Source organism: Bos taurus, chromosome 2 (genome assembly GCF_002263795.3).
Source record: "Bos taurus isolate L1 Dominette 01449 registration number 42190680 breed Hereford chromosome 2, ARS-UCD2.0, whole genome shotgun sequence".
NCBI classification, from domain to species: Eukaryota; Metazoa; Chordata; class Mammalia; order Artiodactyla; family Bovidae; genus Bos; species Bos taurus.
Window position 1 is genome coordinate 129,091,257 of NC_037329.1, and position 24,672 is coordinate 129,115,928.

Sequence of the window (24,672 nt, forward strand, 5' to 3'; positions counted from 1 at the left end):
CAAAATAGTAATGCTTGGTCTCATTATTGCAGAAGGTGCGTGTGATTGTTCACATCTGTCTTTCCACACCTCCCAGATTACAAAAACTCATTAAGTCAGAGACTGTGGTGAATTTTTGTTCATCTTTATAGAGTCCTCACTTGCCCTTCGCACACAAAAAGCGCTCATAAATGAGGGCTAAGGAAACTGCCGAGAAGGAATAGAAACGTCGACAGGCTGGGGGCGGAGCCACCGCATGGCGTCACTACGGCGCTCCAGAGGCTCCGCCCCGTGGGCGGGGCTACGCCCACCTAGCCGTCAGTGTCACGTGGGACTCCGCTGAAGCGGCCGCATTGGAAGCTGGGCGGAGATGGCGACAGTGAAGAAGGTGCTCCCGCGGAGGCTGGTGGGCTTGGCGACCCTCCGGGCTGTAAGTGCCCCGTCACGTCCAGGGCCGGTCTTGAAGGCACCGTGAGGGTCAGGGTCTAGGACTTGGCCCCTAGCGGCTGCTCCCGTAGAGGCAGAGCCTAGGACTTCCCTGGTGGTTCAGCGGGTTAAGACTCCGCGCTGCCAGTGCGGGGTGCAAGGGTTTGATCCCTGCTGGGGCAACTGAGATCCCACGGGCAGTTCTGGGCAACCAAATGATTAAAAAAAAAAATCGATACCATTTCTCTGAGAGGCAAAGCCGGACAGCTCTTTAGGCCAGAGTTGGGAGGTCTTTGAAGTCTTGGACACCACTCTCTGACTCGCCCAGATGCCTTGAGAGGCATGGGAAACTGACCCTCAGAGAAGGGGAGCGACTCTCCCGGGTCGTGGAGAATTGGAACGCCATCCTAGGCGTCCTGCTTCCCTGGCTAGGGCTCTTCTTGCGGACCCTGGCATCTTTCTATCATAGGGCTTCAGACTTCTTGAAGTTCCTCCTTAATGAAAGTCATGAATACTCAAGAATACCCTGCCAGTTCGAGTGGAAAAAGCCAGGACATCCCCCTCTGTTGTTCTCCATTTCTAGTTCTTGTTGCGTTTGGGGACACTTGGTCCCAGCTAGATGAGCAGGACTTGGATCGCGTGTTGCTGGATGTGATTCCCCTGGAGTTGTACTTTGGGCTAGTTCGATCCTGATGTTCCGCCTTCTCTCCCATGCTCAGTGAGTGGAGGGAAAGTGTAGGAGGCCTAACTGGGTAAAGAGTTGAATACATTGTGTTGGTTAAAGCTCAAGCTGTGATGCCCCAGCGGTTCTGAAGCTACTTTTTAGGTTGAGTGACAAATCTCTAAATTCCAGTCATATTGACCTTTAACATGGAAAAAAAGAAAATCCTCAGGGTTGGTTTGGAGGTTCAGGAAAATGGAACTAAAGCATTTGACATTTTTCTAGCTCTTAGTAAGTGATAGGTCAGTTGTTGCTTTAGAGTTTAGAAGGAGTTAAAACTGTGTGCTGCTGCTACTGCTAAGTCACTTCAGTTGTGTCCGACTCTGTGCAACGCCATAGACGGCAGCCCACCAGGCTCCCCCGTCCCTGCGATTCTCCAGGCAAGAACACTGGAGTGGGTTGCCATTTCCTTCTCCAATGCATGAAAGTGAAAAGTGAAAGTGAAGTCACTCAGTCATGCCCGACCCTCAGCGACCCCATGGACTTCAGCCCACCAGGCTCCTCCGTCCATGGGATTTTCCAGGCAAGAGTACTGGAGTGGGGTGCCATTGCCTTCTCCGTAAAACTGTGTAGTGGTAAAAATTACATTGTCTTGGCAGTGGGGAAGTGGGTAGGGGGCTCTCAAAAAGCCACTTCAGTGTCTACTGGACCACCCTCCCCCGCCAGTTGCTCATTGCAAATAAATCCGTGAAGTCCAACTTGAAAAGTTAAGAAAATTAAATGAGATGGTGAATGTCAGTGTTTGAAAAAACTCCTCTTGCAATGAGATGGTAGTGGTAGGCATTCCATGGGGTTACTAGCATAGACTTGATATGAGAACCAGACAGTTAAGTGCAAACTTCCTCACTTCTAGCTGTGTGATTTGGGGTCCTTCTGAGGTCATTTCTTCCCCTGTGGAGTCGGGAGAGTAATACATGATAGTCCCTCATCGTATTGAAGCGACTTAGCAGCAGCAGCAGCATCATAGCATCATATAAGGACTAAAGGAAGTGCTGATGGCTGCGGCGCTGGCCTTTAGCCAGTGTTAGCTGTTGACATAGGTACCATAGCTCAGGAGGCTGTGGCTCAGGATTTGTGTGGTTAGAGGGGATTATTTCTATGCAGAACTGTACAAAGGGAATTAACTAGGTGTTTAACCCAGGCAACCCAGAGTAGCTCAAACTGTAAAGGATGTGCCTGCAATGTGGGAGACCTGGGTTTGGTCCCTGGGTTGGGAAGATCCCCTGAAGAGCAACCCACTCCGCTATTCTTGCCTGGAGAACTCCATGGACAGAGGAGCCTGGTGAGCTACAGTCCATGGGGTCACAAAGAGTCAGATACAGCTGAGCAATAGCACTTAACCCAGGCAAGAGAAAACGGGGGGGACCAGAGGGTGGCAGAGATAATGTGGCCTAGGGGTTAAGAGCGTGCATTCTAGATCCACACTGCTGGGTTCAGATATGGGCTCAGTAACTAGCTAACCATGTGACCTTGGGAAAATTACTTAATCTTCTTGAACTTCATATCTCTCATAGTAAAATGGGGACTTTAACAGTTCCTACCTAATAAGGTGTTGAGAGGATCGTATGGGTTAATATGTAAAAGGCTCTTTTATGTGCCTAAAAAATAGTAGATGCTTCATAAATGTGAATTGTTTTGTTAGTATATGAAGAGTTGTTATGAAGAAGTGTGTTATAGAATCAAGTTGATTCTGTTCTCATAAAAGGAACTTGAAACAATTCTTTCAACAACATTTACCAGTTATTTATTGAGTCCCTGTTAGGTCTCAGGGCCTCAGGGAAATATAACAATTAATAAAACAGAGTTCCTGCCTCTTGGAGCTTACATTCCAGTGGGATCCTTTTAGGGTAATGTACCAGCAGAAGCTGAACATCCCAACTGGAGGGAGATTCAGTTTGCAGGGACCTTCCAACCTAGCCTGTTGACTTCATGAAATTCAGTGGCTCATCACCTTAGCCTCTAGGAAGCTTTGTTGGCTAAAACCAAGGCCAGTTTGGGCAAGTTAAGTTCCAGCTGTTTGATAGCCAGGAATATTTCCTTCCTTAAGGGTTTTGGGAATGGGGATCCTTAGCAGATTGCTAGGGTCTTCCCTCATAGCTCAGTCAGTAAAGAATCTGCCTGCAATGCAGGAGACCTGGGTTCAATTCTTGGGTCAGGAAGATCCTCTAGAGAAGGAAATGGCAACCGACTCCAGTACTCTTGCCTGAAGAATCCCATGGACTGAGAAGCCAGGTGGGCTACAGTCCGTGGGGTCGCAAGAGTTTGGGCACAACTTAGCAACTAAGCCTCCACCACTAAGTAGATTGCCGGTACCCCTGCCCCTTGCCCTCCTGCAGTGTGTTCATCCAGATTAAATCTGGTGAAATGAAATTAATTTCAACAGTAATAAGTAGTACTAAGAACAATAGAGGAAAGGGAGAAAAAAACCTTGTATTACTTGGTGGTGAGGAGGGGAAGATTTTCTATAGAAGACTATATACAGGGCAGACTTTATACAGAGGCGACTCCAGGCCGTTGTTTTAATATCTTCAAATGCTGAAGGTTTCATCTCCTCTCAGACTCACTCCCCTTGTCACCACCCACCCTGTGATCATAACAGAGCAGAGCCTCTTCCATCCCTGCCACCCCACATAGTCCAAGACGACTCCTCTCCACACTTGGCAGTTGTCCTCCTCTGGGGCAGCTGTGCCCCGGGTGTGTGTGCTAAGTCACTTCAGTCGTGGCCGACTCCGTGCGACCCTGTGGACTGTAGCTCACCAGGTTCCTCTGTCCACGGGATTCTCCAGGCAAGAGTACTGGAGTGGGCTGCCGTTTCCTTCTCCAGCAGATTTTCCTGACCCAGGGATCGAACCACGTCTTTTAGGTCTCCTGCATTGATTGGCAGGGTTCTTAACCACGGGAAGGGTTCAGTACCACCTGGGAAGGTTCAAGTTAAACTAGGCTTTAGGAGAAATCAGTTCTGTTTGGGGACTTCTAAGTTTGAGAAGTACAAATAGGTTTGTTTAAAGAACAGTCTAAATGCCCAGTTGCCAGGTGGTTGGAAATGAGTCTGGATTTCAGGGGAGTTGCAAATGGTCCATACTGCAAGCATGAATCTCTTACTCTGTTCTTAAGTGAAATGTTCTTTTTGTTCTTGATTCTAAAACAGAGCAAATATGGATTAAAGGGTGAGAAATACTGCTTCTAGTCTCAGTATTGAGGATGGATACATTCTTTCTGATTTGTCCCCATGGAGAACTGTGACACTCTCTTCCTGTTACTTTTTGTTCCCTCTTTTAAACCACAGGTCAGCACCTCATCTGTGGGTACGTTCCCAAAGCAAGTGAAAATTGTGGAAGTTGGTCCTCGAGACGGACTACAAAATGAAAAGGTAAACGTGGAAATCAACCAAAAGATATTTCACAGGTACTGAGCGCTCCATGTCACGGATGCCGAGCTGTGCCTGACTTTGGGCCCGTCTGGGAGGCCAGGCAGGCACCTGTGACAGTTCAGCCCCAAGTGTTGTGATCCTGGGTCCCTCTCAAGGGCCTGTGGGGCGGGGTGGATGGTGAGAGCTGCAGGAGTGAGGGGGAAAGGTGAGGGCGTGCCTCATCCAGCAGCGACACGTCAGGGGATTCGGCCAGAGGAAGTTATGAAGGTCACATGCCAAGATTTAGCTTGGGAATGTCCCTTACAACCCTGGTGTAAGAGCAGGACAGTTGCAAATAACCAACACGTTCAGTATGAGGAAAAGTAGATCAAATACATTAATGACTTCATAAAATGTAATACTGTGAAGCTGTTAATGATATAGGAGTATATTAAGTGATGTAAGCAGATTATACAATACTGTATATATAATTACATACGTATTTATATATTAATATACATTTAATCTTATATATAAACAAAAAAGTTTGTATATGTGTGGAAGCATCTTCCGAGAAAAGGATCTTAGAACAGTGCTGTGTGATAGAACTTTCTATGAAGATGGAAATGTTGTAGATTTGAGCTGTCCCATACAGTAGCCACTAGATACATGTGGCTGTTAAGCACTTGAATTGTGGCTTGTATGGCTGGGGAATTGAATTTTTAAAATGTAGTTTCAGTTAGTTTAAATTTAAATAACCACATATGGCTCATGTGTAATGTACTGGACTGCACAGATCTAAAAAGTTACCTACCAGGGTATTAAGAGTGTTATCTCTGGCAGGTGTTAGGGTGGTTTTCTTTTGTTTGGGGTGTGTTTTTCTGAAATAATCATGTGTTAATTATTTTTTAAATTAAAAAAAAACCTTAAAATCTTAAAACATGCTTGCTGCTGCTGCTAAGTCGCTTCAGTCGTGTCCGACTCTGTGCAACCCCATAGACGGCAGCCCACCAGGCTCCCCCGTCCCTGGGATTCTCCAGGCAAGAACACTGGAGTGGGTTGCCATTTCCTTCTCCAATGCATGAAACTGAAAAGTGAACGTGAAGACACTCAGTCATGTCCGACTCTTATCGACCCCATGGACTGCAGCCCACCAGGCTCCTCTGTCCGTGGGATTTTCCTGGCAAGAGTACTGGAGCATGCTTAGTCTACCTTTAATAATGAATGTTGGTTGTAAAAGACAGTTGTAAGGTCTCTGAGGGCAGGATTGTGTCTGTTCTGCTCACCACTGTATCTGTAGCTCCTAGCACATTCCTTGGAGCAGGGTGAGCCCTTCAATGGATTAAATTAAAACAGAGGGAGAGAAATTGGGGGTGGAAGAGGCTGGTGAGAAGGATTTGGGAGTTTTAGGATTTTGGACCCAATCTTGTAAGGACTAGGCAGCCAGGGGAAGCTTTTGAGCAGGAGGGTGAGATAATAGAGACTGTGTTTTAGAAGGATTCCTGTGTGGGATGAATTGGTAGAGGAAGATCATGGCGTAATAGGCATGGGATGATAGTAGATTTGGAAATAGGAATCCACAGAGGCTGGTGAGCAGCCAGACAGGGTGTGGCGGGGGGAGAAAGAAGTAGTGGAGCATGTGAGGATGAGATCCTGTGCCACCTGAGACGGAAGGAGGAAGGTGTGGCCTGTTGGAGGCCATGTCTCATAGGATCCAGAGGGTTAGTCATCTCCGCCCTTTCAGGCCATGGCTCACTGGTCTCAATCTGTTTTTGATGGGGTCATAAAGTAACAGAGCTTTAGTTTAAAAGCCCGTATGACGGGCAAATACTGTTTCCATTGTAAGTATTAACTCCTTTTCAAGTGAGAAACTGCTTTCACTGCAAAATGCTCTCTGTGGAACTGGAAGACAAGCCTGTACTGCACCTATTGGCAGGATTACATGTGAATTCAGGTTAGTGTCTGACAGTGGAGACAGTGAAGCGGGTGCTGTAGAAAAAGCTTTGAACTGACTGCATTCTGAGACCATTTCGTGACTCACTTGGCCAGCCTGTCTTTTTCTGGTGTTTTCTCTTTGCATTACAGAATATTGTACCTACTCCAGTGAAAATCAAGCTAATAGACATGCTTTCCGAAGCAGGACTCCCTGTGGTAGAAGCCACCAGCTTCGTGTCTCCCAAATGGGTTCCACAGGTGAGCCCCGGCCTGCAGGCACATCTCAGATGCATTGGAAGTAAGTGGAGGTCAGGATGTAGGTTTCCAGGTCCTCACTTTTGTGAGCTCTCAGTGCTTCATAGTAACATGTACAGCAAAGGAGGGTGACTTGGGAGGAAGACTCGGTCTTGGCTGTGCCCTGCCTTGCCTGGTGAGGCCTTCCCCTCCCCAGGTTCAAGGTGATGTCTCTGGCTCTAGAAGCCTAGAATCTCTAGGCCTGTCTAGAGATGTGGCTTCTGTGTTTGTCGAAAGGGGAAGCTGGACAGCTCCTGCATCACAGAGACAGCCAAATGGGAAGAAAGATCCTGGTCCAGCTGAGTGTTAGGTGACAGGGAGCTGAGCCCAGGGTCGGACTCAGAGCACGTTCTCAACCAGTGGCTAGAAGTATCATTGCTGCTGGTGCGACTCATGTAGAGTCGACAGTGTTAGCCACATGGAGAAACTGGGGTTCTCACCCATGCTAGGGAGCCTTCTGGCTCATCAGCCGTCAAACAAGTAGTGAAAGCCTTGGGGAGACTCAGCTCTGCAAAAGGCCTCTTTTCTCCAAGGGTCCTGGAGAACAGAGATTTTGTGCTAAAAAGGCTTTCTCTATCTGAGCTCTCTGCCGCCTTGGTGGTGAATTGGCAATGTCTCCTTTGGCTCCCAGATGGCTGACCATGCTGAAGTCTTGAAAGGCATCCAGAAATTTCCTGGCGTCAACTACCCAGTCCTGACCCCAAACTTCAAAGGCTTCCAGGCAGCGGTAAGAGACTCATTTTTGGTTGGGGAGTGCCCCTGAAAAGAGATGGATGGCATGGGCCCCTGTCTTGTCCCTGAGCCTCAGTCTCTGTCCCAGGATTCTGTCCGAACGACTTGTCTCCAGCAGTGGTGGGCATCGTCAGACAGACCCGGGGAGGGGGTCCTGGCCCCGCCACTCTCAGCTCTCTGATTTGACAAGCTGTTAAACCTCTTTGAGCCTCAGGTTCTGCCCATGAAATAAGGTTAATGGTAGTACCTACCATTGTGAGGATTTCAGAGGACAGGATGCACATAAATTGCTTAGTAAGAGCCTGGTAGAAGGTGAGTACTTAATAAATGTTCACTCCTGTTCCTGTCGCCCATCTCCTCTTGAGAGGTAAGCAGGCTGTCCACAAATTTAGAGGTAGTTGCTAGTATCTAACTTTTTTATCATTTCAGATGAGAATTTCTTTGGAGATGTTGATTCTGAATTTAGGCCACAAGGGACTTCCGGGGTGGTGCCGGCAGCAGCACTGTGGGTCCTTGGGGGAAGGCCAAGGCTTCTTTGTTTGGGGATATGATTCACTGTATTAATTTCCTACGGCTGCCATTACACGATACCAAACACTCGGTGAAAGGTGAAAGAGAACAGAAACGTTCTCTCTCCCAGTCAGCAGGCTGCAAGTCCGCACAGGGTGGCAGCAGGTTCCTTCGGAGGGCCCTGAGAGGGCGTCGTTCCCGCCTCTCGGCCGGTTTCGGGCGATGATTAGCAGTCCTCAGCGTTCCTCAGCCTGTGGGCGCGTCACGTCAGGGTCCACCTCTACCTTTGCCGGCCTTTCCTCTGTCTTCACACGAGCGCCTTCTTATTTCGGAGCGGAGACCAGTGTGACCTCATAACTCTATACATCTATCTACAGTGATCCTGCTATCAAACAGGGTCACATTCTGAGGTTCTGGGGGTTGTTGTTGTTGTTCAGTCACCCAGTCGTGTCCAACTCTTTGTGACCCCATGGACTGCAGCACATCAGGCCTCCCTGTCCCTCACCATCTCCTGAAGTTTGTCCAAGTTCATGTCCATTGCATCAGTGATGCCATCCAGCTGTCTCATCCTCTGACGCCCTGTTCTTCTGCCCTCAGTCTTTCCCAGCATCAGGGACTTTTCCAGTGAGTCTGCTGTTCGCATCAAATGACTAAAATCCTGGAGCTTCAGCTTCCACATCAGTCCTTCCAGTGAATATTAAGATTGACTAGTTTGATCTCCTTGCTGTCCAGGGGACTTGCAGGAGTCTCCTCCAGCACCACAGTTTGAAGGCATCAATTCTTTGGCGTTCTGCCTCCTTACAGTCCAGCTCTCACAACTGTACATGACCACTGGGAAGACCATAGCCTTGACTATACGGACCTCTGTTGGCAGAATAATGTCTCTGCTTTTGAACATACTGTCTAGGCCTGTCATGGCTTTCCTGCCAAGAAGCAATCATCTTCTGACTTAATGGCTGCAGTCACCATCTGCAGTGACTTTAGAGCCCAAGAAGAGGAAATCCGTCACTACTTCCACCTTTTCCCCTTCTATTTGCCATGCAGTCATGGGGCTGGATGCCATGATCTTATTTTTTTTAATTTAGTTTTAGGCCGGCTCTTTCACTCTCCTTCATGCTCATCAAGAGGCTCTTTAGTTCCTTTTCGCTTTCTGCCATTAGAGTGGTATCATCCGCAGATCTGAGGTTATTGGTGTTTCTCCCGCCTATCTTAAGACTTTAAGCATGACCTTCCTCACATGGGAGATGAGTTCAATTGTCCAGTGGTTAACACATTCTTTTAGTACTACCCTTTTTGGGAATTGGGTTGAGGATTGACCTTTTCCAGGATAGTACTGGGGGTAGGAGGGACACAGTTCAACTTACAGTAGTACTCATATGTCATAAAATTCACTCTGGGTGGGTATTCCATCAAGAGAAAATCGCTGAAAGGAATTCACCTGGCTGTTGGCAGGTTGCTGCCGGAGCCAAGGAAGTGGCCATCTTTGGAGCCGCCTCTGAACTCTTCACCAAGAAGAACATCAACTGCTCCATAGATGAGAGTTTGCAGCGGTTTGATGAAATCTTGAAGGCAGCTCGGGCAGCCGGTATCTCTGTGCGGGGGTGAGTCTGGCTACGCTGGTGCTGCCTCCTTTCCTCAGAGCATTCTGGAACAGGGCCAGCCTCTGACTCCAGCGACCTCCCTCACAGGCTCCTTATCCTGGGTGCAGGGAGCCAGAGCTCCACACCCAGACGTCTTTTCCCAAGTAAAACAGGGTCAGAAGAAATACTGGCAAGTGCTTTCTCCAAACCTGATTTTTGGATCCTTTCACCCCACGAATCTAGCAGGACAGGGTCCTAAACAGGGCTTGTGGAGGTCAGCGTAACCCTGGCTCCACCACCAGCTCGTCACACGTCCCTGAGGAATCCCCTCGGCCTCTGAGGTGTCTCCAGCATCACATCTTTAATGGCAGCAGTGCCAGGTGTTGTCCACATATTATCTGAAGGTAGCCTCTCAGGCACCCAGCACGGAGGGCACTCTCCCCGCTTCCAGATGGTGAAACTGAGGCTCCAGAAGGATGAAGAGTCTGCTGTAAAGTCACAACCGACTGCAGCCAGAATACGCATCCGATCACATCGCCGCCTGGTTGAACGTCTGCCAGTGCTCGTCAACTGCAGACTTCAGCGGGTTTACAGCCCCTGCGCAGCTCAGCCCCGCCGCTCTCTGCAGCTCACGTCTCCCCTCTGGCCCCGTCTCCTCTGCACACTGCGTTCAGCCAGTGGGAACCTCTTTCCGTCTGTCACACGGGCCAGTTCTCTCCTGCCCCTGGGCCTTTGCATGTGCTTTCCGTAGACTCAGACCACCCTTCCTTCTACATCCTACTTGCCAGGGCTCACTCCTGCTCACCTTCAGATCCTCTCCTGGTGCCAGTTTCTCCAAGAAGCTTGCTTCTCTTCCCTCAGGTGGAGTTGGCGCCCCTTCTCTGGGCTCCCAGAGTCCCCTGGACATCCTCTGACATAGCACTTACCGCTTGTTACATTCTCCGCTGCCTCCCACCTCCCACTAGACTCTGTGTTCTGTGAAGGCAGAGCCCACATCTCCGTCGGTCCCTGGCATGTGCTGTCTCCCGTCTCTGGGCCTAGCACATAGTAGGTGCTCAGAAACCGATGGGCAGATGGATGGATGGGAAAGCAAGGACGTGTCAGGTCTGCCTGACTCCCAAGTCTGTGCTCTTTCCTCAGGATTTCTTTTAGCTTTTCCATGCTCAGCAGTGATTGGAGAGTAAGGAGAATGAAGATGGCAAAATACACTGAGTTGTTTGAGTCTGAAATTATTTATCCAGCAAACATTTATTCTGCCTCTTAATATGCAGCATCATTTGTTAGACTCTAAAAGATTTTAATGGAGCCTCTGCCTCAGTGGGATGAGTGGGCTCAGAAAGCATCTACACTCAAGATCCAGACTCCTCACCACAGCTCAACGAGCCCCCATGGTCAGGATGGTGGCCACCTCTCCAGCCCCCTGTTGTAGCCCTTTGCCCCTTGCTCCCCACACCTGTTTTTCTGTCCTTTGTTGTATGTTTTGAGCACACCTCCTCTTTCATCGGACTTCCCTGGTGGCTCAGTGGTGGAGAATCTGCCTGCCAGTGCAGGAGCTGCAGGTTCAGTCTCTGGGTCAGGAAGATCCCCTGGAGAAGGAAATGACCACCCACTCCAGTATTCTTGCCTGGAGAATCCCAAGGACAGAGGAACCTGGCAGGCTACAGTCCATGGGGTCGCAAAGAGTCAGACATAACTGAGCGACTGAACAGCTCTTCCACCTTGGGGCCTCTGCACTGGTCCTTTGCCTGGAATGTGGCTGTCCCCACCACCTCAGTCAAGTGTCACATCCTCACAAGATCTACCTGGGCCATCCTAGCTGCGGTTGGCCTCCGGTGCTCCTGCCACACTTCCCTTGTCTCTCCTTCACGGCACATCACTTTCTGAGATTACCTCCTTTCCCTACTAGATCTGATTTATCATCTGTCTTCCTAACTTGAAACCTTAAGCTCTGTGGCAGTGGGGACCTGCTTGGCTTTGCTCACTGCCCTTCTCCAGTGCCTGGCGCACTGTGGGCAGCTCAGTAAACCTCAGTCGAATAAATGAGTATATGCGCCCCCTGGCAGCCCGCCGGTGCCGCTGACCCCTTGGGCCTCAGGCCAGCCCAGCTTTCTTGTGCCCGCTTCAGTTTCATGTACCCTTCCTTGGTTCTTTCCTGAGGGGAGCCCCACCCGGGCCCACGTTCTGCTCTCCTCACCCTGTGCAGTCAGCTGGCTGCTCATAGAGCTCCTCCTCCTCCGTGGCTGGTCTCTGGTTGCCTCTCCTGAGACCTGGGCATCATTGGCCTCCTCACCCACAGGCCTGTTGGCTTCTTCCCTTCCCTGCGTGGCGCTGCACTGCCCACTCCTGGCGCTGAGCGGCACTGCCATCGTCTGGCTCACCAGCATGGAATTAGCCTTTGCCCCGGGCCCTCAGCCTCCTGCCCGGCCTCAGGTTTGGGTGGGGCTAACCAGGGCGATGTGTCAAACAGCCAACCTGCCCCAGCCCTGTTAGCCAGAGAGCCCAGGTGCACTGACACCATTCCTGTTTTCCCACAGGTACGTCTCCTGTGTGCTTGGATGTCCCTACGAAGGGAAGATCTCCCCGGCTAAAGTCGCTGAGGTCTGTGTGTGTGTGTGTCCGGCAGGGGAGGGGCGGGTTCACGAGGTTTGGCTTCCATGCCGGTCCCTGAGTGTGCAGGTTACTCTCGCCACCCTTTCCTGGTGGGTCACTGATTTCATTTGTTAACTCAGCTCCTTCCTTAAGACCCTGTGAGAGCACAACCCTGCACTCACCCCAGTGGTGGGCCACTCCTAGCCTGGCAGGGAGTCTCTGAAGCCCCTGCCCTCTACCCCAGAGCAGAAGCCTCTGACTCAGTTCCCGGGCTGGTCAGTGAAAGGTGATGACTGAGGTGAGGATCCTCTGCAGAGGGCTCCCTTCTTGTGCTTGGGGAGACATCCTGGAATGCGAAGTCAAGTGGGCCTTAGAAAGCATTACTACGAACAAAGCTAGTGGAGGTGATGGAATTCCAGTTGAGCTATTTCAAATCTTAAAAGATGATGCTGTGAAAGTGCTGCACTCAGTATGTCAGCAAATTTGGAAAACTCAGCAGTGGCCACAGGACAGGAAAAGGTCAGTTTTCATTCCAGTCCCAAAGAAAGGCAATGCCAAAGAATGTTCAAACTACTGCACAATTGCACTCATCTCACACACTAGCAAAGTAATGCTCAAAATTCTCCAAGCCAGGCTTCAACAGTACACGAACCGTGAAGTTCCAGATGTTCAAGCTGGTTTTAGAAAAGGCAGAGGAACCAGAGATCAAATTGCCAACATCTGCTGGATCGTTGAAAAAACAAGAGAGTTCCAGAAAAACATCTACTTCTGTTTTATTGACTACGCCAAAGCTTTGTGTAGATCACCACAAACTGTGGGAAATTCTTCAAGAGATGGGAATTCCAGACCACCTGACCTGCCTCCTGAGAAATCTGTATGCAGGTCAAGAAGCAACAATTATAACTGGACATGGAACAACAGACTGGTTCCAGATTGGGAAAGGAGTACATCAAGGCTATATATTGACACCCTGCTTATTTAACTTATACGCAGAGTACGTCATGCGAAATGCCGGGCTGGATGAAGCACAAGCTGGAATCAAGATTTCCAGGAAAAATATTAATAACCTCAGATATGCAGATGATACCACCCTTATGGCAGAAAGCTAAGATGAACTAAAGAGCCTCTTGATGAAAGTGGAAGAGGAGAGTGAAAAAGTTGGCTTAAAACTCAACATTCAGAAAACTAAGATCATGGCATTCAGTCCCATCACTTCATGGCAAGTAGATGGGGAAACAATGGAAACAGTGAGAGACTTTATTTTGGGGGCTCCAAAATCACTGCAGATGGTGACTGCAGCCATGGAATTAAAAGAAGCTTGCTCCTTGGAAGAAAAGCTATGACCAACCTAGATGGCATATTAAAAAGCAGAGACATTACTTTGCCAATAAAAGTCCATCTAGTCAAAGCTATGGTTTTTCCAGTAGTCATTTATGGATGTGAGAGTTGAACTATAAAGAAAGCTGAGTGCCAAAAAATTGATGCTTTTGAACTGTGGTGTTGGAGAAGACTCTTGAGAGTCCCTTGGACTGCAAGCAGATCCAACTAGTCCATCCTAAAGGAAATCGGTCCTGAATATTCATTGGAAGGACTGATGTTGAAGCTGCAACTCCAGTAGTTTGGCCACCTGATGTGAAGAACTGACTCAATGGAAAAGACCCTGCTGCTGGGAAAGACTGAAGGTGGGAGGAGAAGAAGATGACAGAGGATGAGATGGTTGGATGGCATCACTGACTTGATGGACATTGAGTTTGAGCAAGCTCTGGGAGTTGGTGATGGACAGGGAAGCCTGGCATCTTGCAGTCCGTGGTGTCACAAAGAGTCAGGACACGACTGAGCAATTGAACTGAGAAGAACACGGGGCAGGAAATGAGTTCGAGCAGCCCAAGAGCTTGTGTCATTTTGTCCTCAAAGCCACCCTGCAGGAAATTCCTTGGTTAGAACTCTATGCTCTCAATGCCATGGGCCCAGGGTTCGATCCCTGGTTGGGGAACTAAGATCCTGCATGTGGCAGAGAGCGGCCAAAACAAAACAAACAGATCACCCTGCACTTCTGGAGTTCTTGTTATTCCAATTTACGGTTAAGGAAACTGACACTGACCGACTTGCATGCAGGTTGCATGTGGAGAAAGCAGGTCTCAGCCCATGTCTGTCTGCCTCCAGCGCCCTCCTGCTCTTCCTGCACACCAGGTAGCAGCCAGAAACGAGCGGTGGCTAACAGGAGCCACTGCTTCCTGAGAGTGGCCGCTGCAGTCTCCAGACCTTAGCCTCCTGTTCCCCCAGTCCTCCCCAAAGGCTCGTCCTCGTTTTTCAGAAGCAGAGATTGAAGCTCAGGAAAGTGAGGTCCGCTGCCAAGGTTCCCCAGCCAGTGAGCAGCAGGACTGGGGCATTACTTCAGCATCATGTCACTCCGCCACCCGCCGCCTTTGCTGCATCCTCTCCCGCCCACCGGCTGCCACGGGCTCCTTGTCACCCTGCCTGCGTGGGCAGTGGAGGAGGGGCCCGCCATTTCCTTCATCCCACAGACCACTGTTGAGTATCGAGTATCGTTTCCGTCCTTGGCCCTGCCACATCCTTCCTCCCCCTTCTCCCCAGAGCAGTGGAGGGCAGCATCTCATGGAGCAGATCCCGCTCTGGTTCTGCCGTGATCTTAGCAGTTTATGGACGGGCTTCTGAATTTTTCATAGCCAGGTCCTTCTCTTAAAAATAGAGAACTAGCACTTCAGACCCCTGACTTCACACATCTGCTTACCAAGGATAGAGCCACGTGAAGGGAATCAGTTCTCCTGATTCCCGCCCCAGGTCTGACACCGTGGGTGAAGGTGGTAAGGGAAGGATCAGCTGGAGTCTGAGACCCTCGGAGGAAAGCCGCAGGGGTTAGAGCCCGGGGCCCGCACCGATGGCCAGCGCTGCTCCTCACGTCTGTCTCCCAGTGAGCAGAGTGAGGAATCAGTCCCACTCACAGAGTTAGTTGTAAGGAGTCTCTGGTCCAAGAGGAGCTTGGTCCCTCGGACATGGAGGTGTTCTGCGTAGGCCAAGGACCCCGGCTTGAGGAATCCGGGTCCTCCAAGAGCCTGCTTGTCTCCCCAGGTCACCAAGAAGCTGTACTCCATGGGCTGCTACGAGATCTCCCTGGGGGACACCATCGGCGTGGGCACCCCTGGGGCCATGAAGGACATGCTGTCTGCTGTCCTGCAGGAGGTGCCAGTGACAGCCCTGGCCGTCCACTGCCATGACACCTACGGCCAGGCCCTGGCCAACACCTTGACGGCCCTGCAGGTAATCAGGGCATGTCCTTGGATAGAGGCACACGTCCACTCTCCCACAGGGCAGGGCAGCAGGACAGCTGTGTTTCGTTTATTCTTTGAGCAAGCCTTCACTGTGTGCCCACACCTGTGTGCCAGGCCCCGGGCTGGCCACGGTGGACACAGACATGCCACCCTGCCCTGAAAGTGCCTGCATCTGTCTGTCACGAAAGACAGTGGAGAGTTAGGTGACAATCCTAACGCACTGTGACAATGTCATGGGGACTGAGGATGGTCCCCATCCCAGCTGGGGGTGGGGGAGGGCAGAGAGGATTCGCCAGAGAAGGCCTCAGCGAGGCTTGAAGGACATGAAGCTGAGCAGTTGAAAAAGGGAAGCGGAAAGGTGACCAGGCAGCACTGCATTGTAAACAAGACTAAGGCGGGCTCAGGAGGACTGGGGTGCGCTGGCCCCACCACGGCATGCAGGGCTGTGAGTGCGCATGCGTGCACCAGTGAGGGGTGGGGGGGATCCTTTGATGCTCTTTGCCCAAAGACGGGACCAAGACCTCAGACTGAGTTTCTCTTGAGGTTAGCTTCTTGTGGGTTGGCCCAGAACAAGGGTCCAATGGCCCAAGAGTCCCTTAGAAAGTTCTGCGTGTCTGACCACAGGCTGCCTTGCTGCAGGAAGTCTAGTGTAGTGTTTAGGTTAGTAGAGCAACCCTGCGCCGTCTTTTTTTACCCATTTTTATCTCTCACGTTACCTCCTTGAGGCTCATGTCTTTAAGCCAAATGATTCTATGACTTTCTGGGTCTTATTTTCTCAGAGTTGAGGCTTAAGGAGAGAGAAAATGAAACAGTCATCTCGGAAAGTGGGAGCAACTGATCGAGAGAAGTGGGATCAATCCAGAGAAGCGACCTTGGGGTCAGAGGCCTGACGTGGGGTGCAGGAGAGGGGGTGGTAAACGAGTACAGGAAAACAACAGGGGTCTGAAACCTCAGCAGTTGGGAGGAGTTACTTTAGGTGAGCCATCAGGAAGGGCGTCTCTGAGGAGGTGGCTTTTAGGCTGAGAAGGAGAAGTTGAGGAGCCAACCATGAAAGGAAGGAGGAAAGATTCCTGGCAGAGGAAACTGTAGTAAAAAAGACTCACACTGTTTTAGGAACCAAAAAGAGGAACAGTTTCTTTCAGTGGGATTTTCATAAACTGAAGGAATGAATAATTTGAGTGGAATTTCAGGCAGCCACTGAGAGGGAGTTGGTAGGCTCAGACCCCCCACAGTGACAGCCATATTCCACCATCCTTGTTTTCAGATGGGAGTGAGTGTCATGGACTCTTCCGTGGCAGGACTGGGAGGCTGTCCCTATGCACAGGGGGCGTCGGGAAACTTGGCCACCGAGGACCTGGTCTACATGCTGGCCGGCCTGGGCATTCACACGGTAAGCCCGCCTGCCCCTTGGTGGTGACGGCCCCGAGCTGACCGGAGCTCTGCCTGAAGCCGGAGCTGCTGGGTTTGTTCTGGGTTTTTGTGGTGGCGTTGGTGCAGTTAGGAGGAGAAGGGCGCCACGGGACTAAGGCTTTTCTGTCATATGATTTGAGATAACAGAGCGTGGTCGATGGGGGCTATGAGAAGGCCAGGCCCTTGGCGCGGGTTTGAGAGTTCCATCTGAGGCGGCACCAAGAGCCCTGGAAGGGGCAAGGCCATGGCCTGAAATGAGTCGGTTCTCTCTGGACCTTTGTTTTCTCCTCTGGAAAAAATGAGGGCAATAGAATTGCACGCCCTCCCCTCTCGCTCCCTGGGCTCTGCCAGAGTCAGTGAGGGCCCGCAGCGTGGGCTGGAAACACTATAGCATCTGTGCTTTGAGATCAGACAGACTGGGTTTAAAACCTAGTCCTGCCACTCAGGCTGTGTGACCTGACAGATGACTTCAGCACTTTGGGCCTAAGAAATGGGAATAAATAATAGCACTTATCTCATAGGATAAGAAAGAAAATGTAGCCCAGAGCTAAGCAAATAGTACACAGCAGTAAATAGCAGCTTGTTGTTAATATAAAGAGGTTTCAGTGTGGCCTTTTTAGCTGGTGTTTCTACCCCTGCTGCTCTGCCTTCGTTACCCTGACTTCATACGCAGCGTTTCACCACTGTGGGCCCAGCCTGTGCTAGACCCTGGAGTACTGAACAGGACTACTGGCTCCCTTCTGGGGTGCGGCACCTCAAACCATGTCACACACTGAGGGCAGTCAGAGGGGAACCCCATGTGCCAGGAGGACACCACCTCACAGACAGCCGGCAGTTGTTTTAGGGGAACAAGAGCATGATTGTCTTCACCTTCACTTTCTCAGCAGCACGGTTTTCTGTCCAGTCGGATGTTTCCCTGGGTGTTGAGGGCAGGTTGTGACTTAACTGCATCCTCTGACTTGTTTCTCAAAGGGTGTGAACCTCCAGAAGCTTCTGGAAGCTGGGGCCTTCATCTGTCAAGCCCTGAACAGAAGAACCAACTCCAAAGTGGCTCAGGCTACCTGTAAACTGTGAGCCACTGGGTCCCTGAGCCCTGGGGACCGTGTGGGAATAGGGACAGCTGTGGATGAATCATGGATGGGCACGTGGAAATGGGAATGCAGTTAACCGGAGCAGGCACTTCACTGTCAGCTCTGCACGTGGGTCTCTCCTGGAAGGAAGGAGGTGGACAGGAGTTGCCTGGCTGCAGGCCCTCCCTGCCTGACCTGAGTATGAGTGAGAGGTTTGGGTAGCTGGAGGTCTCCTTCCACCTGGACCCAAAGGCCCAGGAGTTGAAAGCCTGAGGGCTCTTGGGAACCCAATTCTCTGGCCTGGGTTGATCCTCAAGTCTCATCTCTGGGTGAAACCTGCCAGCTGGCCACTCTCCACAACTTGCTGCTGTCATATTCTTGAGGGCCATCGCTCTGACTTTGTAGGGCAAAGGGGCCTGGAGGAATTTTTCCCTCAGCTGGCAGAGGGCACTTGGTGAAGGGGTGAGGGCTGAGCAGCTGTGGTAGCCACCTGCCAACTCCAGCACTTCTGCAAAACCTCCACTTTGAACATGATTGTTGAAAACAGATGACATAATTAAAGGTTTAATGACAACCATTCCAGTGTTCTCTTGTGCAGGTGTGTGTATACATGAGACGGAGCAGAAAGCATCTTTACATTTCCTCTGAGAGGAAAACGGAGGCTTCAGTTTATTAACCTCTGAGTTTTCTCTCTCCTCCTCCTCAGAATTGGGGAAATCGGTGGTAATGACTTACTCAGCACTGACCAGGGAACCCTGGAGAGGTTGTTTTTGAGGCTGTTGGCTCTGTGACCAGGACTGTTTGTGGCACAAGGTCCTCTGGGCCAGGGCAGGCGGAGCTCTAGGCGCCCTGGGGACCAGGGGACCAGTCAGCATCCCTGGTGGACTCCAGCAGGCCCAGGGCACTCCAGGCTGTGGGACGCCCATGTGCCTTTCTTCCTCTGCTCCGGTTTCCTCATTCAGTATGTGTGTATGTTAGTGGCTCTGCTGCTGCTGCTGCTGCTAAGTCACTTCAGTCGTGTCCGACTCTGTGCGACCTCAGAGATGGCAGCCCACCAGGCTCCCCCGCCCCTGGGATTCTCCAGGCAAGAACACTGGAATGGGTTGCCATTTCCTTCTCCAATGCATATAAGTGAAAAGTGAAAGGGAAGTCGCTCAGTCGTGTCCAACTCTTAGCGACCCCATGGACTGCAGCCCACCAGGCTCCTCCATCCATGGGATTTTCCAGGCAAGAGTACTGGACTGGGATGCCATTGCCTTCTCCTAATGTTAGTGGCTCAGTCGTGTCCAGTCGTGTCCAACTCTGCAACCCCACGGACTGCAGGCCACCAGGTTCCTCTGTCCATCAAAGAATACTGGAGTGGGTTGCCATATCCTTTTCCAGGAGAGTCTTCCCGACCCAGGGATGGAAATGGGGTCTCCTGAATTGCAGGCAGATTCTTTACCATCTGAGCCACCAGGGAAGCTCCTCATTCAGTATGTCACACCTTTATACCCACCATTCCTTAGCCCTCCCTTTATTTTAGAGAAACAGAACACTATTTTCTAGCCTACTATGGTAGGCAAGGTACAAACCGTTCCGCGAGGTTGGGGGCCACGGTGTGCGTGAAGGCTGAGCGCAGTCGGCGCTGTAATTCGTGTTTTAGTCTCAGGGCTCCCTCCAGCCCTTTGGCGGGGTTTTTAAACTAGATTTTCCAGAACGGCAGCCTATGAGAGACCCCGACCCACTGTTTTCCATCGGCGCCGCCCCTCCTGCCTCTCCCTTAAAGGGAGCCATCTACTTCACGCCAGGCTTACTAACAAAAGGTGGGAAACCTGGGGCGAGCGTGGAGCTGCGGTCTTCCGCGCCGCGCCCGGCTGTGGCTCCCACTGCAGGATGGCTGCCGGGCACCGCCGACGAGCCGCATCTCCCGAGGCGCAGCGCCTGCTTCCAGGGATCGGGACGGGGGAGCACGCCAGGTCTCGCGGGCCCGGGTGCCGACCGCGCCTTCCTCCGCCCACCGCCCGGGCACCGGTCACTACCGTCCTCTGCGGACTGTGCCGCGCAAGCGTCCTGGAGCCGCGGCGCTCTTGGTCCACCCGGCTCCCCGTACTGCCGGCTCCCGACCGACACGTTTCTTGGGGGCGTGACGGGGGTCGGGTCCAGGGCGGAGCGTCGGCTCTTAAAGGGACCGGTCACGGAGCACGGGAGGCGGCGCCGTTCGAGACTGCGCGGGGCGCGTGGTGCGGAGCAGGTTTGGGAAGCTGGTGAGGGGTGGGGCCGAGCGGGTTTGCGAGGGGTCGGGTGGTCCGCTGGGAGCGAGGGGGGAGTCTCGGGGGTCCGGGCTGCGTTCTGGGCAGAGTTCCGCCTACGCGGGCTCGCGCCCGCGGCTCCTAGCTCTCGCTGCCTTGGCCGGGGCGGCTAGGATTCATTCATTCCCGGCCGGGGGCCTCCTAGTTCTGCCCCCATTCAGCCACCGCCCGAATCCCCGGCCTGAGACTCTAGGGCACTCGAGCGCCCAAGGCCCTGCGCCCCCTCCCTTCCATTTTACGGATGGGGAAGACTGAGGCGACAGCTGACCATAGATCTAGATCACCCCGCGTGTCGGAGGGAGGGCAACCTCATTGGCCTTCCTGCCTCCCTGGAGGCCCCCGCCACCATTTTCGGGGGGCTTGCACACTGCTGGGTGCTCGGTGGGGCGGGGGCGGGGGCGGCTTCAAAGCCTAGGGCAAAGTCCGGCGGGAACCAGTGGGGGCAGGGGGCGAACTGCTCGGGGAGGGGCGGGACTAGGTCCAGATTCTAAACCCGCCGTCACTGGCTATGTGACTTACGCAAGTTACTTAACCTCTCTGACCTTAGTATCCTTCTCTGTAAACTGGCAGTAATAACACCTGCCTCTTTAGGACGTTGGAGGAATTCAGGGAGATAATGCAAAAGTGCCCAATACAGAGCCTGGCACGTAGCGGGATGAGTTCAGTCTAGTGGGTTAGGAGCTGTATGAACCCAGAACAGGATTAAGGCTGCTTGGAGGAAGGCGGCTGCGGGCCAGGCGGCCCCAGTGAAAGGCCTCACTGTCTGGACTTCCTCCCCTGCCAATCCCCCCCCCCCCACCCCGCCCACCGTCTCTGCCCGCAGTTTGTTCAGGGCGGCGGTGCACACCTGGCAGTGAAATCTGGGGCCAAAGCCACGTCTACACCACCCTGTTGAGTGCCGCCTACAATTAGGCGGGATTCTTACCGCCAGGCCAGGAGTGGCATCCGCACTGGCTAAACCAGCCTGACCGACCTGGGGGTGGGGCCCACTCCAGGACTACAGTGCTGCAACCCCAGAGCTGGGCTCAGCCGCCGGGCAGAGGACCTACCCTGAGGCCATCTGCTGTATTTCCTGCCTCTCCCAGTTGACCTTTGTGGGAGAGGGTGCTTGGGGGGGGGGGAGGGGGCGGGGGGGCGGGGGGCGTTGGGCAGGGAAAGCTGCTTACCCCAGGAGGTGTTAGTCACTGAACCGAGGAGCCAGTTTGTACCCAGTGGTGGCAGAGGGACTGGGGAGGTCTGGGTCTGAGCAGACAGACCTCTTCCTGGGCTCTTGCGAGTCCAGTGCTGCTACCTCGATTCCTTCTGTCCAGAATTGTCCCATCTCCAGACGCCTCAGGGGAGCAATGTGGAGACTCGGGTTCCACCTTCCCAACCCCCAGTTAGGGCTGGAAGTTATGGCGCCTGTGCGTCCATCTCCACCTGTACCACAGGACGGACCTTTAGAATCTCGTCTGACCCGTACACGACCACATACTCATACAGCTATAAACTCCCTGTTACAGAGACGGAAACTAGGGCCAGGAGAGAACTGGTCTCCGAGGCCTAAGGCCAGAAAGTGATGCTCTCTGACCTTGGACCAGGGCTGACTCCAGACCCACCCTATTAACTAGGACACACCAGTCTCGGACGCCAGTTTCCAGGTTGAAGGAGGCTCTGAGCAGACAGCATCGGCCACTTCTGAGTCTCTCTCCTGAGCCAGGCATAATGGCAGAGAAGGTGCTGGTAACAGGTGGGGCTGGCTACATTGGCAGCCACACCGTCCTGGAGCTGCTGGAGGCGGGCTATTCGCCCATGGTCATTGACAACTTTCATAACGCCATTCGTGGTAAGCGGGGCAATGGGAGGGGGCCTGGGGCTCCAGGGCGGATGGAAGGGAAACCCTGGTTTCTAAATCCACCTCCAAGGGGTGTATGCCTGGCCAGTCCCTTGGGAACCCAGCTCCCCATCGCCTCTGATTTTGATGGCCTCCGTGTGCCCAACCAGGAGGGGGCTCCATGCCTGAGAGCCTGCGGCGGGTTCAGGATCTGACAGGCCGCTCTGTGGAGTTTGAGGAGATGGACATCTTGGACCAGGCAGCTCTACAACGTCTCTTTAAGAAGGTGGGCGCTTGGCAGGAAGGCAAGCAGTGAGCATTTCCAAGGGCCGGGCCTGTAAGCCACATCTGATCCCAGCTTTGCCACCCTGCAGCACAGCTTCATGGCAGTCATCCACTTTGCGGGGCTCAAGGCTGTGGGTGAGTCAGTGCAGAAGCCCCTGGATTATTACAGAGTCAACCTGACAGGAACCATCCAGCTTCTGGAGGTGAGACCTGGGCCAGGGCCAGACCCCGGGAGGGCCCGGGGCCAGGCAGGCAGTACCAAACACGGTAGCAGAGCCCAAGCTGGCTCACACACTGGACACGTCTTCAGCTCTCAGCCACAGTCTCCCCTTCTGTAAACGGGAACTTACACCTCAGCCCCCTCCACCTGTGGGGCAGGCAGGGGCCACTGACACCTCTCCTCTGTGGGCAGATCATGAGGGCCCATGGGGTGAAGAACCTGGTGTTCAGCAGCTCGGCCACCGTGTACGGGAACCCCCAATACCTGCCCCTGGACGAGGCCCACCCCACAGGTGGCTGTACCAACCCCTATGGCAAGTCCAAGTTCTTCATCGAGGAAATGATCCGGGACCTGTGCCAGGCAGACAAGGTAAGGGCCCCTTTTGCCTCAGCCTGGGCCCCACTCTTGGGCCCCTCACAGCCTGCCCCGTGAGCCCGAGGATGGGGTCCTGAGCCACCCTCCCTGAGGCCAAAGCTGGGGCTCAGGAAGCAGTGGTGACTTCAGGCCTTTTGGGGAGGGCTGGATCCCCTGCTCCTTTCTAAGGACAGAGAACGAGCAAGGTGGGAGGTGGGGGAGGCAGCTCTGGATTCAGGTGGGCCATACAGCTTGCACCCCAATCCCGTCTGCCTGACTTGCATCCCACAGGCCTGGAATGCAGTGCTGCTGCGGTATTTCAACCCCATAGGCGCCCATGCCTCAGGCTGTATCGGCGAGGATCCACAGGGCATCCCCAATAACCTCATGCCCTACGTCTCCCAGGTAAGGGAGAAGGGAAAGGAAGCGGGTGGGCTCCAGGGGTGAGGGCCAGGGAAGGGCTAACCTGACCTCCACCCCAGGTGGCAATTGGGCGACGGGAGGTACTGAATGTCTTTGGCAACGACTATGACACGGAGGATGGCACAGGTGAGTCCAGGAGCCGGAGGAGCCATGAGGGAGGCTGAGGTGGGACAGAGACTGTAATGGACCCCTCCCTGCAACCACTTCCTCCTCTGCAGGCGTCCGGGATTACATCCACGTCGTGGATCTGGCCAAGGGCCACATCGCAGCCTTGAGGAAGCTGAAGGAGCAGTGTGGCTGCCGGGTAGGGGAGAAGGGAAAAGTGGGGGAGACGAGACAGAGGCCGGGACCAATGGGGCCCAGAGGGAAGTCCGTCCACCCCCACCACAATCTCTGCCCTCCTTTCCTGGGCAGATCTACAACCTGGGCACGGGCACAGGCTATTCGGTGCTACAGATGGTCCAGGCCATGGAGAAGGCCTCTGGGAAGAAGGTAAGGCTGGCAGCCCACCCTGCCCCACCCCCAGCCCCTCACACTGACATACCTGATGGGCACCTGAGTCCCGCTGTCTACTCGAGCCTGCCTGAGGCCTTGACGCCTGAGAGCGAGACCCTGCTCCACGCCTGCATTTCTGGAGGGCTGGTCAGCAACTTGGCTTATGCCAGGGCTGGTTCAGCTAGGCTACACCCGCCCCCTCTCCTGCAGATCCCGTACAAGGTGGTGGCCCGGCGTGAAGGCGATGTGGCTGCCTGTTATGCCAACCCCAGCCTGGCCCTCAAGGAGCTGGGCTGGTCAGCAGCCCTAGGGCTGGACAGGATGTGTGAGTGCTCGCCCTAATCCCCGACCCTGGGTGCTTACCTGACCGCCGGGAGAGACTCGGGGGCCAGGAAAGGGCTACTGGGGTCCGGGCTGGCCCATCCTGGGCTGCCCAAGACGCTGCGGGCCCTGCACTCAGTGTGGCCCCTGAGTACGGACCTCGTCCCGTTCCAGGTGAAGATCTATGGCGCTGGCAGAAGCAGAATCCTTCAGGCTTTGGCACGCAGGCCTGAGACCCTGGCCTCCCCGGACCAGAAAAGGGAGAGAAGCAACTGCCTGCTCTCTAGCCTCTGGCAGGAACCTGGGGGCCCCAGAGGCTCCGCTACCTCGGACCCCAGCTGGGTCCACTGAGCCCGCCAGGCACAGGGCCAAGGTCTCCACTGACCAGGTATCGGGTCTGTGTGCCACAGGGGCCAGGAACCCATGCAGACCACCAAGGCTGAGTGGTGTCAGCAGAGCCTTAAGACACGCCGAAGCCCCTCCTCCCAGGCGCTAATTTATACTGCTATGAAGAAGCATCCCAAAGTATTTAAAATAAACAGTTTTCTTACACTGGAGCAGATACTTGCACGTGGTCACACTCTA

At 53.2% G+C, this 24,672-nt stretch overlaps 2 protein-coding genes and 1 long non-coding RNA gene across 6 annotated transcripts; 2 read left to right on the forward strand and 1 right to left on the reverse strand.

The window, feature by feature from the left end:
• The first annotated feature begins 328 nt into the window (after positions 1-328).
• HMGCL (3-hydroxy-3-methylglutaryl-CoA lyase) lies at positions 329-18,462 on the forward strand. 2 transcript variants are annotated; one of them, NM_001075132.1, is given in 9 exon segments: positions 329-409; positions 4,413-4,496; positions 6,561-6,668; positions 7,336-7,431; positions 9,399-9,547; positions 12,061-12,124; positions 15,206-15,394; positions 16,670-16,795; positions 17,788-18,462. In NM_001075132.1, coding segments are annotated over 9 exon segments (978 nt in total). In that variant the 5' UTR covers positions 329-349; the 3' UTR covers positions 17,890-18,462.
• On the reverse strand, positions 18,434-20,018 carry LOC132343455 (uncharacterized). Its single transcript, XR_009492283.1, has 2 exons — positions 19,460-20,018; positions 18,434-19,222 (listed from the first exon to the last, which is right to left on the reverse strand). It is a non-coding gene; the product is annotated as an uncharacterized lncRNA (long non-coding RNA).
• A 44-nt stretch (positions 20,019-20,062) lies between these two features.
• GALE (UDP-galactose-4-epimerase) lies at positions 20,063-24,651 on the forward strand. Of its 3 annotated transcripts, none has more exons than NM_001206208.1 (11): positions 20,063-20,118; positions 21,787-22,001; positions 22,160-22,275; positions 22,364-22,477; positions 22,687-22,863; positions 23,140-23,253; positions 23,331-23,397; positions 23,490-23,575; positions 23,686-23,763; positions 23,977-24,091; positions 24,262-24,651. In NM_001206208.1, the coding sequence occupies exons 2-11, from the start codon at positions 21,881-21,883 to the stop codon at positions 24,318-24,320; spliced, it is 1,047 nt and encodes a 348-aa protein (NP_001193137.1). In that variant the 5' UTR covers positions 20,063-20,118; positions 21,787-21,880; the 3' UTR covers positions 24,321-24,651. The 3 variants fall into 3 exon arrangements, with proteins under 3 accessions (NP_001193137.1, XP_005203235.4, XP_005203236.4); XM_005203178.5 differs by having other exon boundaries at positions 20,075-20,131; positions 24,262-24,644; XM_005203179.5 differs by having other exon boundaries at positions 20,075-20,107; positions 24,262-24,644.
• The last annotated feature ends 21 nt before the right edge of the window (positions 24,652-24,672 follow it).

What these genes read in the sequence shown, in the direction of transcription:
- GALE (NM_001206208.1), top strand. Translation starts at nt 21,881, where the DNA reads ATGGCAGAGAAGGTGCTGGTAACAGGTGGGGCTGGCTACATTGGCAGC. An exon ending in TACAACGTCTCTTTAAGAAG is followed by an intron (nt 22,276 to 22,363) that starts GTGGGCGCTTGG and finishes GCCACCCTGCAG; the next exon opens with CACAGCTTCATGGCAGTCAT. An exon ending in ACCTGTGCCAGGCAGACAAG is followed by an intron (nt 22,864 to 23,139) that starts GTAAGGGCCCCT and finishes TGCATCCCACAG; the next exon opens with GCCTGGAATGCAGTGCTGCT.
- HMGCL (XM_059891872.1), top strand. Translation starts at nt 6,600, where the DNA reads ATGCTTTCCGAAGCAGGACTCCCTGTGGTAGAAGCCACCAGCTTCGTG. An exon ending in GCCGGTATCTCTGTGCGGGG is followed by an intron (nt 9,548 to 12,060) that starts GTGAGTCTGGCT and finishes GTTTTCCCACAG; the next exon opens with GTACGTCTCCTGTGTGCTTG. An exon ending in ACACCTTGACGGCCCTGCAG is followed by an intron (nt 15,395 to 16,669) that starts GTAATCAGGGCA and finishes CCTTGTTTTCAG; the next exon opens with ATGGGAGTGAGTGTCATGGA.